Source organism: Bombus terrestris, chromosome 15 (assembly GCF_910591885.1).
Source record: "Bombus terrestris chromosome 15, iyBomTerr1.2, whole genome shotgun sequence".
NCBI classification, from domain to species: Eukaryota; Metazoa; Arthropoda; class Insecta; order Hymenoptera; family Apidae; genus Bombus; species Bombus terrestris.
The window spans coordinates 6,089,135-6,104,904 of NC_063283.1; the positions used below are offsets into that span (position 1 = coordinate 6,089,135).

Genomic DNA, 15,770 nt, shown 5'->3' on the forward strand with positions numbered 1-15,770 from the left:
TAGATGCACTAATACCTCTTTTAGTTAGGATTTTCAGGTTTAACTCTTTCCGTGTTCATTGCCAGGACATCGCTCACGTGCCCAGGTGCTACTTGGGTGAGAGAAAGGCAATGAGCACGATGACTATTGATTTTATAATAATTTCTAAGCGACTGACGATGTGTTAGCGTATCGTGCACGATGTATTTTCCACATGTGCGTGTGTGTATAGTTAGGCTGTGGAATTGCATCGTTTTCGTACTTATTCCATTTGCTATAAATTTAAATTATAAAAAATAAATACACAGAAATATCATTTCAATTACAACCTGTAAAAACAGAGATTCGTTATCGAATACAAGGAAACACGGATATCAGTGTCATTAATTTTATTATTAAATTATAATAAACGGTACCATATTTTGTACTATCTACAATTTCTTTGAAAAATGAACACCCTCTGAATTAGGAACATTTGTAATTAAAATTGAGATTTACTTTTATCGCGTTGTACGCAATGGTCGCTAGCCTTCGTCAGTCGATTTCAGGAAAATGGTACGTAACATTAGAGTGTGAATGTTGTATGTCAAACTCGGGTGTCGGAGGCGTCCCGGGACGTCTCTCTAGTGTAGGCCTTTGCAACACCCCTCCCCTCTCCGCCCAGTCCATCCCCTCCCACCCCCTCCCTAATAGGCTAGCGAACTATCCTGTTTTTGCGTCCAGGATTTCAGGACATAAATTAAAATATCGCACATAAGCACAGCGCAACAGCGGCTTAAATTTAAGGCACAATAATAATCTTAAAAAAAAAAAAAACAAAAAAAAATGTAATAATGCATGGCTACGTCGTACCGTCGCGTATCGGTACTTTTGCCTGTACCACCCTACAATTAGAATTCAGCGTTTATTCTGGAAAAAAAAAATCACGTAAAAAAAAGTATGTAAGAAACCTGGAATTAATAAACAAAGATAAAAAAAAAAAAGGGTAGGCCTTTGCGCCCGAGTTATGTATGAGAACCGTGGAGTGAATGTGTTGGTGTGCTTGTTTTGCTATATTTTTAATTTTAAATATAGGTTTCCGGGTAGGATAGGTAGCATATTTTCTGGTGTGAATGTTAACTATAAGTAGGTAGGGCCGGGCAGGTTGGCACAGTCTCTCGTCGGGTAGGCGCGTTTTCGCGTGTCCAACCTGTTTCAGGAAATTTCATTCGAAAAGTCGACGGTGAAGCTGGCACGAATGGAACATGCCATCGTCTTTGGCTTCGCTCATCGATTTTTTGAATTACGCGGTCGTGGTCGCGAGTTGGTTTCGACACGAACGTTTATTTATTGCTCGAGCATGTACATGCGAACGGATAGCGATCGCTACGATCGTTGTTCATCCATGTGCACTTGGTTCAGCTTCCGCGATTTACATTTTTGTTTCACCTTTGTAAGTTATTTTTTAGTTTGCGATTTAGAAAGTCTCGAGCTTAGATGTAAGTTTCAGCGGGCATCGCGCCCGAAGAAAGAAGAGGCTACGAGCCGAAGAGGCCCGGCAAACTGCCGTTCAAGAGGGCAACTACCAATGGCTCTCCATCCTCTGGGTCATCCAGAGCATGGAAAGTCATTCTCGTTACTACTTTGTCACTGTGCTCGCCTTTAGTATTTGTAGTAGTATTTTGTTGTGATTTGTCTGCCAGCCGATGTACATGTCGGCACATCCCCATGCTGGGCTAATCGCGGTCTTTGAATTAGCGTTGCGAATGATTAATTACGGTTTGAACTAGAGTTGCGAATCCAAAGATCGCGTTACTAATTAGAGTTGCGAAAAAGTACTCACTTCGGTTTGTATTACTGTTGCGATAGAAAGACGCGTTTGCTTTAGTGTTACGATTTGTAAGATATCGCGATTGTACTTAGTGTTTTCCATCGTGAATGATTATCAGAATTTATTAAAGAGTAGAATTTGAATTTGCCGCGTTTTGTTTTATTTTAAGTTGAATAAAAATTACATTAATTTTGAATTAATTTCGTAGCGTTGCGACTTGTGAACATCGCGTATAGTTGAAATAGTCCTTTTATTTTGTCATCTATGAATATTAACTTGGCGTTAAATTTCTCCTAAGAATTAGCGTTGCGATATATTTCGTCGGGATTGTTTTAGTCATTTTTCCGATTAGCGTTGCGTTGACGAATCATCGCGTTCTTTTACGTAGTGTTGCGTCTATGAAATGCCCAAATTTCTTCCACTGGAATTGTGGAAATTTGTTCCTGGGATCACCTAATGCAGCTAAGACAGTTGCAAAAAGGTTGCCAAGCATCAGCAACTTCGAATGTAGCTGTGCTACAACATCTCGATGTTAGCGTTGCGTACGTTGAAGCACGAGTGCATAGATTATTATTTAATTTAGCGTTGCGTGAATGATTAATGATTAAAACAGCCCAGTACGGTGTATGCTTCCGCGAATTTTTCATTTTCTCTTATTTTTTTTCTTCTTTTTGTCAATAACAAATTAAATAGTATTGGAAATATTCTAAAGCACTCCTCGCGATTTGTTTTGAGAAATTTCTGTTTTATAATTATAGATTTAATAAATTAGCGTTGCGAAATAGAAAAATAATCCACTCGCGGTTTGTTCGGGACTTTATCGAGTGGATCGCCCTTCTGGCTATTGGATCTATTTCTTTTTCAGCATCCCTCTGGGCGTTTGTTAAATGGAAATACTGTTGAACAATATATCTGTTCGATACTGATGAATATTTTTAATTTGAGGTTATATTACTTAAATGACATGTAATTACTAATTGCGCCATATTATATGATACAATTATGAATTATATAGCAAATAATATGAGCTAATTGGTTGTTACCGCGATTATGTTTTTATAAGAATGAGATGGCAGTTATAAATCATAGAAGGTATAGAAGACATTTTAATTTTCTTCGGTATTTCAAAATGTGGAGCACAAAGACTCATTTAGTGTCACATGTATCTTGTTCTTAATCAATGATTATTATTTTTTAGTAGTGACGACAATTACGATGAAAAAGTGATTGAACGTCGATAATATAGATATTATCTAATATGCACAAGTAACTCTAGATGTCGCGAACTTCACGAAACTATTTGAATGTATCCAACTGAAAATAAGCGCGAAAACGTATAACCTTGTAGTTCTGTCACTCGGTGTAGTGTGTAACAATATTTATTAGTGAGTAGTTAAAAAATCAAAATCATGACAAGTTTATTAGATCTTTGTGAGCAATATTTCGGAGCTCGTGATTTTTACGAAGTTTTAAAAATTTCAAGAAAAGCCACCGATAAACAAGGTATGTAGACATAACCTATTTATTCAAACTATGATTCTAAACTAAACATTTTTAAGTGTAACGTTCTTCTTAATTGAAAGTTAGAATTGCATTTAAATATCAGATAGCAATTATTCCCAACTTTTTTCTAGTGAAAAAAGCATATCATCAATTATCTCTCCTTGTACATCCTGATCGTGTTGAGGAGGATATCAAGGCAGAAGCAACAGAAAAGTTCAAAGTTCTTGGACGAATTTATTCTATTCTCAGTGACAGTGAGAAGCGTAAGATTTATGATCAGTCTGGACAATATGACGAAGAAAGTGAAGAAGTTATGATGAGAAATTGGGCAGACTATTGGAAGTCACTTTTCAAAAAAATCTCAGTTGAAGATATTAATAATTATGAAAAGAATTACAAAGGGTCTGAAATAGAAATTAAAGATTTGAAACGAGCTTACATGGACAGTGAGTAAATCTTCTATAATTTTTACAAGGAAATTACATTAGTAAATTTAGTTTATTAAAACAATAAAATTACTTTGTATAGGTAAAGGAGATATGGATTATATACTAGAAACTGTTCCATTTACTAGTTGTGATGATGAACCAAGGTTACATAGTATTATCCAAGGTCTCATAGAGAAAGGTGAAGTTCCAGAATACAAAGCTTTTACAGAAGAAAATGACAAGAAGAAGCAACGCAGAAAACGCAAGGTAAGTATCAAACAAGCAAAATTTAAAATGTTATCTATAAATTTCGTTCATATGATTAAACTACAAATAGTTATGCAGATTTATACTTTTATGAACACAAGTAGAGGAATGAAACGTCAGCAGAAATTTAATTTCACATATTAGATATTATAATGAATACTCTTTTAGATATCTCACATACTTTTGCGTATCGTGCATATTTTGTGTATTTTGGTATCTTTAAAAATCTGCAGTTAAAATCTTATGAAACAAAAATTTTTAATACTTTAAATATTTCTATATGATTACATTTAAAACTTATGTAATATGTTAATAAATTAAACCATGATCTAAAAATGATACTTACATATAATCACTTAAGGTAAGTAAGTACTCCATTTTTTACATACTTCCATTGTGCATATCTAACAAGTGTAATTTTCTCGATGTCAAAATTGTCGAAAGTAAACGGTGCGCATTCGAATGGCAACGTGCTCGTAAATTTAAGCGCAGCACCTCACCCCTTCAATTCCGCTATAGATCACTTTAGAGATCTGATGAACAAGTGAGCAGTACGTTATTTTCAAGCTTTTCTATTTTTATCAATACATAGTACTGGTTCACGATTGGAAGCAGTAGTAGGAGGTGGACTAGTAGTACGATTGGGAGGGGGGAATACTAGTAAATAAGTAAAGAGGGAACGCAAGAGAGGATTCAGTCTACAGAACAATTAGATCGGTTCTAGCTGATCGCTAGACGTCGCAGAATTTTCGGCTAAAATCCCTACCACGATGACTGCGATTCTTTAAGTTATTCAAACATATGAGAGCAAAATAATGATATTCATATAAAACTTTAATTAAAACGTATGATATTTTAAACAGTGCAATTGTATAATTATTCAAAATTAATAAAAATGGTTGGCATCGTCGGATTATTCCTATGCGCTTTATTGTGTGCTAGTGTCAGTGATGTACAAGGGGCGTGCAAGCAATTACAGAACGATGATATGATAGAATATTCCTGTACGGGTGGACAATTGTCTGATTTGGACAATCTTCCTGCATCGACTGGAAAAATTCGAATTTCTCACATGCCAATTCAACGAATAACTGCGGATACCTTTTCAAGGTTTGGTTTGGATCTTTGGGTCCTAGGATGTTCCTACTGTGGTATAATGGACATTGAACCGGGAGCCTTTGAACATCTAAGTAACCTGCAACAATTAAGCTTTGACAACAACCATTTAACCACTATAAAGGAATCTTGGTTCAGAAAATTAAATTACTTGACGTACTTGGACCTGAATTACAATAACATAGAGTCTATTGAGGATGGCTTGTTCAAAAATCTACCCGGCCTTGTTGACCTAAGACTATCTGGTAATCGTTTAGAATGCCTAAATCTTGAAGACATGTCACATTTAAAGGGATTAAAAAGAATCTTTCTGAGTGAAAATTCTGAATTCAAGTGTCCAAAAGCTGTCAGTGCTTTTCTCGAGAAGCGTGGAGTAAGTTTCGATAGCGATCCAGAATGGAGTAGAATTCCAAACGATTTAATTTATCCGGAAACACCATACGATTACGACGAAGAGAGCAGCATAGAGGGACAGAGTATAGAGGAGCAATCCACGCCACTACCTGCTCATCGCGAAAGATTGCATCCAACTATAACACCATCTCCAATTGCAACAACACAATATACCCCGCCACCGTTCCGTACAACCGAAGAAGTAGTTTATCGTCCACATAATTCTCCAGATTGGAGAACAACTCCAAGAACAGACGCAGACCCCTACGGAAGCAGACCAAAAACTACAGTTCCACCATATGACGTCAATAGGATATATCACCAATCAGTCCCAGAGGAATATTGGAGAACAACTACGATCTTGTACGGAAGTGGAGGAGAAGCTACAAATCCATCATATGACGAAGATACAAGAGCACCATATATTCCACCAAGAACCGTTGCACCAATCGAACGGGTAACATATCCACAACGTGAAACGACGGACTACAGCAGCCAAGATATAACGACCTTGAGTTCTTGGCCAAGAACCTCGGAATCCGTCGGTGCTGGTGGCGAATACGAGGTCTATCCACCCCACAGGAACCAAGACAAACATTACACAGAACAGCCGGATTATTCAAACCCACCTAACTCAGTCCTTTTGGCATCGAGCCAAATACCACCTCATGTGGAGCTTAACACAGAGCGTTCTATGGATCCCTACTCTGGTTGGTCTGCAAAGAATAGTGTGCCATCAAACGAGAAGTATCCACCTACATCTGTACCCAATATCGAAAACAGAGCATCAGAAATTTCGGTTCCTTCTTTATACACCACTCAATCCATTCACTCTATCCCATATGTACCAGGTGTAATGGTTCAACCTGCTCACCCTGAAAATGTCTATCAACCGCCATATTACGACCCCGCGGTCACTATTCATTCACCGCCATCGGTGAATAATTGGCCACAGCAGGAGGAAGGGACATCGGCAATCGTGCAAATTGAAACGACTACCGATAAGCCATTGCCTAATTGTACAACCAGGAATTTATCATCGTCGAGCCAGAGCTCCATCACGATGATCATCGTTTCCTTTCTTCTTGCGATTCGCGTCCTTGTGGAGGGATTTTAGCCAATGGAAGTCTCGTTAAACTATTTAATATTTATCTGTATATTCTGATGGAATCTCCGACAATGAATCAAGTTTTCGTTGACGAATCGAATGTTTGCGTGAACCTGTGCGGGTGTATTTGCTCTCGCAAGCACCGAACTAGAGTTGAACGGAAGGACGTTTATCTAATCGCAGACTATAGATCGGGTGATTTTATAAGTGCTGTTGGTTTCGTTCGTTTTCGGTTTTGGATCAATCTTCGAGACTTTATTTATCGCGATTCGCTGTCAGAGGAACCAAACGAATTGATTGATTCTTCAGAAGCACCGCGGAGCCTGCAAAACCCAAAGCGTATGTATAGTATACTGCAATCTTGTCGTTTGTGGTTTCATTGACTTAATTTTGATCTGTTGTAGACGAACTACGTGATCTTATTGTTATTCTGTACAGATGAAGAAACTGTGTGGTTTGGTACATTAATGTTTTTAATGATGCAATGCACAGGAATGTGTATAATTTACCAAATCATACAGCATCATTGTTGTGAAATTACAACGATGTCACATTAGTCGTGTTGTCGGACTTTAAGCGGTTTATTTGCTAGTTCTGCACGCTCTAGAATCTATCGAGAAGATGTGCATCGTTTGTTTGCCAAAGAGGAACGCCAAATATGATATCCACGGGGCGCGATGCTGAATATCAATTGAAACAGTAATAAGCGACGAGGGCCAATGCAATGTATCCGGTGTGCTAATGAAATAATTACTAATGTCGTTCAATCTAATGCTGAGCGTTATGTAACGACCTTGACTGGTGTACTTTATCGAGATGTGCTGCGTTTCGTGTTTTGTCAAAGAGCTTAACCCTTTCATATCTGTGACGAGATATCTCAGCAATATACGGCGATGCTTACATGCGATGCTATGAACCGTACGTTATATCTTGCGTGTTTTTTTTTTTCTTCTTTAACTCATTAATGCGTAAAATTGCGTAAATGTACATGTAGTAACTTACATGTTGATTTGTGAGAAGTCAGAGATGTTTAGCTCGAGTATTTTGTATAGCTTAAATTAATTACTTTAGGATTAAATTGTCATCTTTCGCAGATCTCAAAAATTTGTTCTTTTTTCATATTAGGAGAAAAGTTGTGAATCAGAAGTCACTCTAGATCGAAGGATTAGGGTTAAGTGCGGTGTAGAAACTATATATTGATTTGTACAAGTAAAAAATTATTAGGATAGTAAATATTTTGCAGATGTTTAATTTATAAATCAGAGATTAGAACGAAAAAGATTTCATGATTAAAAAAGAAGAGTTTACCATAACGCGATAAATATTTTATGATTTAAATGATTTCCAAATAATTGAAGGGAAATGAACGGATGAAATATCGACTCTTAACGGGGCAAGGTACGACATAACTTATCCATAGATTGGGGTAAAAATCAATTCGCGAAACATTTCGTGCGCAGATGCGAAGGGGTTAACGATGCTAAAGGTAGAGCGTATTGTACTGTCAAAAAAAAAAAGAATATTCATATTCGTATTGAATATTAAGGAGATATTCCATCGTAGATTTTTTAAAGAATCAGTCCGTTTTTATACTCGTTCTTCTAGGGTGCTATAATTTTACTTGCATCATTGAGATCTATTGAGTTTCCATCACAAATGGCATTACATATTCCATTAGAAAAATTATGTGTAATTTTTTCAAAATTCAGTCTATTTTATTTTATATTGTTATATTATTACGTTTCTGTAAATTACGTAATAGAAATTATTGTGTAATGTTAATTCTTACAATTAATTGCGAAAGAATTAATTTATTAAAACAATATACAACTGGAAAAGCTATTTGTATTCAACATTAAATTCGCGTTCTCTTCATTGCAACAGGTGTATTTCACTCGTGTTAACTGATCGATGCTCTCTTGACAGCTCTAAACAGTAAACAGGCATCGAGAGCGCTTGTCGGAAGTCCCGATTGCGACATTCAAATCTTGAAGCATATCGGTTGAAGGGTCCATCATGGACTCGGTATCTATCGATCTGAACAAGTGCATGCACGTGCATTCATAATGAGCGTAATAGCAATGACGTCGTGAAAACTGAGGAAACTGATAGGAAATGCGAGTTAGAGCACAGTACGAAACACGGTTTAATTTCTACGTTTTGTTTTTGTTTTTTTTTTTTTTCGTAGACGTATCAACAATTAATAGAATTTATTTTGGTTTATTTCTTATTATCTTTTTCTTTTTTTCAAGAATTTTAAAGAATTTCTTTTTTGATCATTTTCGAGATTATAGTTAGTGAGGTCTTTCTATGAAACTTTTCTATTTTATATCGATATTTTATATACATTTAACTGGTGTAAGGTTTTTAGAAGGAGTGATATAACTTTGGTTTTCTGGTTTTTTTATCTTATTTTTGTAATCTTCTGATCGATCTGTAAACAACGGCTCTTGACAGATTCTTAGAATCTTTCCCTGATGGATTTCTTTCAGTTTATAGGTAGATTGACATTCCATTAAGTTGTCAAATTGAACAGAAGTTCGAAATTTGATGAATTATTTCATCGATCAAACTAAACCTTTCTCCTTTCTTTTAAAATAATAAACGAATCGAATGTCTGTATGAGTAATATTAAGAATATCACAAATATACACGAAAGTTAATAGTTTATATCGTTTATTTAAAAATTGAAATTTGTTGCTTAGATTTTGAATCTAATTGACCAGGCATTTATCGATAGGGTACCCAGTATTCGAGTAAATCTCCCATTTTCTGAAGCATCATTCGTAATAAACGATCTCTCATGTATTGCAAACAATCTTGTTCAAAAATACCGTCAGATAGACGTTGCCAGCATCATTTTTAATTTTTAACTTAAGTGTAGTTTCGAAAAACTTGTACAATTTCATTTTGTCCATTATGCAATTTAAAAAAGACAAAAACCCCTAAAGAAGATAAATTCCAATCTTCGCTCCTATGTAAGAAAATATATGTATTTTGCCAAGATTAAAATATCTTCTAAACTAGTGATTTTTCGACATAAATATTTTAATGCTATTTTGTAAGAAATAATAAACTGCATCGATTATGCATGAAAAATTACATACATGATCTACAAATTTAAAAAAAAGCGTATGTTATCTTCTATTACGTATACGCGTCCATCTGTGGAACAACTAATTATAGCAGATTGTGTTCCCCTCGAAACCATTCGCTTTCTTCTTTGTCTGAACTATTTCTTTATGTAGCAGATAATTTATCAATAATTTGCATTTATAGATTAAAATTGGACACCCTATATGTACATTACCATCTACAAGTCATCGGACACTTGCCTACTTTGAGCAAAACGGCTGTTAGAATGTCTACAAATACGATACTTTCGACGTTATGTAATTTCAACATTTGACGTAAAAACTAACTTTAGCTAACTTTATCTCGTAATAAAAATTACATGGTAGTATAAACTCGTGTATATTTTAATTCGACCGACTGACTTATGGGTAGACGGTAAAATCAATTCAGAAGATCGTATCTATGTGCTAACAATCATTTTGCCCAAAATAAACAAGTGTCCAGTGATCTATGAACGGGAGTGTAAATGGTTGCTCCAATAAAATTTGTCTCGACTTAACGGAACGCTTCGTTTGTGCGATAGCTAAATCGATCGATAATACATTGTAGCGAGTTATTTGCGAATGAAAGGTGTGCCAAAATATCCACGTTTGACGTGCACACGCGTGCATCCGAGCGAGTGCAGAGGGTCGCGCTTCCGCAACCTTGAATTACCTCGTCTCCCAGTGTCTAGAGCGAACGATACATCTGGCCGCGAGCCTGGCGCTCCGGAAATCACTCGAATCACGAAATAATTGAAAATAGTCATCGGGTTCGAGGCAGCGTGCACCGTTGCATAACGAATTTCCTTCGAGACCAGTCATCGTTCTGGAATTTTGTGAGAATTAACCCTGCTAACATTCTCGATGATCTAGAGCCATCGATGTTACGACTGCTGCTACTCGTTTAACAACGCGTTAATATTATCCAGTGATAATGACAGACCTTCGTTTCAATCATCCTCGATGATGTTTGCACGATGTGACGCATCTTTGGCCTTTCTTCGACATGGTTAATTATTACTTCAATAACACGAGTATGTTTGAAAAAAGAAAAAAAGAAAAGGAAAGGAAATAGCTATGGTAATTACATGAATGTTATCATCAAGCGATGGTTTATGAATGGATCTCTGCTTTTCTTCAAGATGATATCTCATATTTAATTTCCTTCTTTCTAACGTCTGTAATTTTTTTAACTGAAGGATCGTTTTCCTACCTTGTTCTATCGTTTGATATTATATACTGTATGTATATTAATATACACTGTTGGCGATAAGTATCAGGGCACTTACCAATATTTGGGACAAATTGAATGCCTTTCCTTGCTTTTATTTTTTAGGTATTTTATAATATAAGATACCGAATAAAATATCTGTTTTTCAATAAATATAGCAAGTAGGCACCGTAATCCTTATGATCGACAGTGTATCTTCGTCGTTCTATTTTTATTCATAATTCAAATGCAAACACGCTTCACAAGGAAGTGAGGACAAACGAGGCATTATGATCAGCTAGCTTCGCATCTGGTGGTTGAGGTTTAGCATTGGCATGTATCGAGCTGCATTTCAATTCCTACCAGTAATAATAATAGTTCCTTCGCCGCTTGAATCATGCAGCTCGCTCGAATACTTAAACAAATATATCACAGTCCTTTTAGACTCCATCTTAAAATTGTAACAGAGATACAGTAGAAGAAGTAGTTTCTCACGAAGGAGCCTCATTTATTCCCACGTTACATTTGTCGAGTAAATAAATAATAATTTTTCAAATAAGAGAGAGATAGAAAATAAAAGCGAATAATTTACGAAAGTGGAATGTTGGTAATATGAGATTGATCGACAAAACGTATAAAATACGAAAAATGTGACTTTGAAAATATTTGAAATTAAAAATCTAATCAGCAAAGACCAATTGATCATCCATCGCACTTTCTTAAATCATTATTACATAACAAACGTATTTGTTTAGTTGCACGAATCTTTGCATGAAAATAACAATGATGTCAACGAGTCGGAAATAAATCTTCCTATCTTGATCTAAAAATTGTTTCAAAGTGTTCGTATCATCACACGTACAATTAGATCAGACAAGGGGAACGAATCTAGGTAAAAGCAACAAGATTTTGCCGATTAGATCACTGCCTAACTGTGGTAATGCAACAAGCGAAACCCGAAAAGCTACGATTACAAACTATTACATGATTTAGAATATCTTAGTTAATTTGGTAGTTCTTGTATTGATTTATGATTCTCTAAATTGTCCTTTACAATGGATCTATTGAATTCTCGTCTATAGGTAGAATATTTCCTGCATTGAAAAATGAGGTGCTCTATTATGTTTGCAGCAATTGGTACTTACGATTGTTCAATACGTAGAAATCTAAAATTGACTTATTTGCTCACCTTCTCTTCGAGAATATCTCCTCTTACATGCGATTAGCCATTTTTGCATAGATGCAGAAAACGCGTTATGAAAAGGGTAACGGTGGCGCGAGTTTATTCGACAAACAAATACATTTTTTTACACAAATTTATTAACCGCTTTGTTGATAATCAAAATATTGGGATTACTTAACAAGCCCGTAAGTAAATTCTAGACTCAGAACTTTATATTTATATTGAATATTTGTATTTAAAATTTTGATATTCTCAGGTTCCGATATTTCCATTTACAGTTTTAATATCTGAAACTTCGTATTGATTTCGATGTAAAAATATCCGAAGGATGGGAATTTGCCGCAGTTTCGTGATGTTATATATTCATTAGAAAGTAAAAGATTGTAAAAAGAAATATTTGTGTGAATAATTCACTCACTTGATACAACCCTCTGATAAATTTACTATGTATACGAGTCTATTTTGTGTACTCTACGCTTTTCATGAATAAACTATAGATAAGCTATATATGAAGAAGAAGTAAAAGGAATAACTTGCGTCAGGTCGATCTGTCAATTTGTCACTGTCTTCGTAGTTGGACCAGGCCAATTCTCAAACAATGGATTTGTGTTCTCTCATCGAATTTCAAGTCGAATGTCATTTCGATAAGCGAGTGCATTTAAAATTTCGCGAAGCGTTGTGTAATCGCCTAACATTAGGCCGCTCCTCAGATGTACTTGCCAGAAATTATAAATAACGGAATTTCCTCAGCACCGAATTATGGAGTAGGTCACTGGGAATATGGAACATCATCAACAAGTATGAACCATGAACAGTCGCGTCTACTTTTAATGAGACAGGCGTGTGTTATGTTTCAAAGATTGTAGGAACCCCGCTATTTATAAGGCTCTGTTCCTTTTAACTAAACAACAAATTATATATAGGCAGTTTTGTGTACTTTGGTGCGAACATGAAACTGATGATTCCATAATGCAGTTTAGGTTGAATATTGTAATAAACTTGTCGAAACGCAGAGATTAATCAGTTGAGATTGTGAGTGACATGGACAAGCTATTATATATTGGTATATTAGTTTTGTCGATAATCCACACTGTCTAAAAGAATTATCTTTAACAGTATACTATGTGTGTTATACGAAATATTTTGAAATTTCGTTAGTATCACAATGAAACTCGACTGTCATCGTTACATTGGCAAGATTTGAAGGGAACCCGAAAATGTATGTAAACGTTCAAAGATATTTATTGCAAGTGTACGTTTTACAAATATTGTCAAACTATTTGGACAGTAAATTATCGTATATTAATAAGCAGCCAGTTATATTAATATTATATATTTGAGACAACTATGTTTTCATACTGTATCAATTTTTCGCCAAATTTATGTTTGCAGTAACTGAGTTCTATATATATTCTCAGCTTGTGTTTAAATTTTACCAATATAATGATGGTAGTTGTGTCTCATTATAGTGTTAATGAAATTTCAAAATGTTTTATGTATATATGTACATAGAGGTTTTTTATGGTAAGTGTTCAATGCTTCCATGAATCATTATATATTGATTTATTCTACTGATAGATCGTAAAGGTATTCCTTGAATATGTACGTATAATACATAAATATTTTTTCAGTTACTCTTAAGCTATCTAATTAATTTATACACTTCTATAATAATCGCGAATTACGAATAACTGATATTTGCAAGGTGTTTCAAAAAGTTGGAGTCAAATTACAGTAGCATGTAATACTTATCAGAACAGGCAAAGAAGTCTTAATAATTACAGGTCCTAATACCATCGGTAGACTGCGGATTTTTATGCACTTATAAAAAATATAAAATTGTAAAGATGCACATAATATACAAAAATGTACAAAATATTCAAAGTATAATAGTTATGATATTTAGGGGATGAAATTAATTTCCACTTAATAGACTTCATTTGTTTAATTAGAATTATTTATAAAAATAGAAATTTGTATGAAAAGAGCCGAAGTGTAATAATTAGTTTCGAAGTTATAACATCCATTTAATGAGTTAATAAGAAGCTCGATTAACTAGCAGCAACAGATACCAAGAGATCGATAAATTTGAAGCTGTGCAGCTCCAGTACACTTATTAAATAAGTTAATTACGCGCACTTGACGACACGCGTAACCCTATTTTCGATGCATAGCCATACGCCTATCCTCGAGATTATCGGAACCGGTTGCCTTTCTACTTCGTTTCTGCTCGTCAGCGAGCACAAGTTAATTTTAACGAGGGGTCATCAAAAGTGGAAGATAATAAAGAATCTGGTTCCTCGATTCGACTTCTGGCGGAATACCGACCGTTTCTATTTTCTACGCGAAAATTTTTCAAGTCCGTGATTTTTGCGCACACTTCGCACTCGACATCAGAAATGTTCGATGTTTCCGATGAAATTATTATTCGCTCTGTACACTGTTTGAATAATATTGCAGTCAGAGTCAAGAATTAGAATTGAAAATTGAGACGGTTATTATACTTGGCTGAGAGCAGCAGTGTTGGATAAAAGTCGATAAAAATTTGCAATTTGACCATAATTGGTTAATTTAAAAATGTGGTTCGAATTTGGGGAGAATGAATGATGAATATTCATCAAAATAAGGAAAAGGGTCTTAAGATACACGAATCCAAATATCATTAGTTAGTTTTTGTCTCTTTTCTAATATTAGAAATATTAAATTTGTGAAAAGAAATGTTTTATTTTTTAAATAACTCCAAATAACAATTATTCCACAAACGAATGAACCGATTTTTTAACAAAATATATTAAAAATATATGTCAATAAAATATATAAATTAATTATAGAAATTATTGCATATTATCAAGGAAATTAATGGCGTTCATTTTTATTTCTAGTGGGCGAAAGAAGCAGAGGAAGCTGAACGTCTAGAAAAGATGCTGAAGATCGAAAACGAGGAAAACGCAGCTGCAAACGATTTGGCGTTGGCGATTCAGAGCCGTAACGAGGCCAGAGCGAGTCAATCTGACAAATTCTTCGATTCTCTGATCGACAAATACGCGAACATGGCTGGAAAATCGACGAAGAAGAAAAACTCGTCAGCTATGAAAACCGTAAAAACCGCGAAAAGTACGAAGAGAACAAAGAGGAAGACGTAGGACGATAGACTTTTTGTGCACGAATCTCTCCCTCCACGTTAAAATATTCGCGCGACTTTTATAACTTAAGTATCAATGATCAAGAAGAGCCATTTTATTGTACATCTTTTTTAAAGGAGGAAGGAATGATCATATTTTAGTTTTGTAAATTTGAAACGTGTATATCATCTTTTGAAGCCATTGTACTGATTAGAAATCCATAAATCAGTGATGGAATTCTTTGTAATTATATGTAGGTATGTCCCACTCAAATATAAAATTGAAATATATATATTAATTTTTAAATTTATTACGGAAAATATAAAGCTATTGAATGTGATTGATAATAAAAAGAAAATAACATATGACTAATGTCATATATCAGTGTACAATCGGCCACTATATATAATCAGACAATTTATTATACATAAATAATGCATGTTAATTAATGATTTATTAAGTTAATTTTAAGACAGGTCCCCACCTATTGCAGCGGTCGATATTTACAAGAGAATTCTTACCACACTATGGTGAT

General features: G+C 34.9%; 1 protein-coding gene across 2 annotated transcripts; it reads left to right on the forward strand.

The window, feature by feature from the left end:
- The first annotated feature begins 3,091 nt into the window (after positions 1 to 3,091).
- On the forward strand, positions 3,092 to 15,525 carry LOC100649429 (dnaJ homolog subfamily C member 9). Of its 2 annotated transcripts, XM_003401402.4 has the most exons (4): positions 3,092 to 3,292; positions 3,424 to 3,738; positions 3,821 to 3,987; positions 14,996 to 15,525. In XM_003401402.4, the coding sequence occupies exons 1-4, from the start codon at positions 3,199 to 3,201 to the stop codon at positions 15,254 to 15,256; spliced, it is 837 nt and encodes a 278-aa protein (XP_003401450.1). In that variant the 5' UTR covers positions 3,092 to 3,198; the 3' UTR covers positions 15,257 to 15,525. The 2 variants fall into 2 exon arrangements, with proteins under 2 accessions (XP_003401450.1, XP_012172668.2); XM_012317278.3 differs by lacking the exons at positions 3,092 to 3,292; positions 3,424 to 3,738; positions 3,821 to 3,987 and adding an exon at positions 4,669 to 6,943 and having other exon boundaries at positions 14,996 to 15,227.
- Positions 15,526 to 15,770: the final 245 nt, after the last annotated feature.

Excerpts from the sequence above, each read along its gene's own strand:
- LOC100649429 (XM_012317278.3), top strand. The coding sequence starts at position 4,883 with ATGGTTGGCATCGTCGGATTATTCCTATGCGCTTTATTGTGTGCTAGT.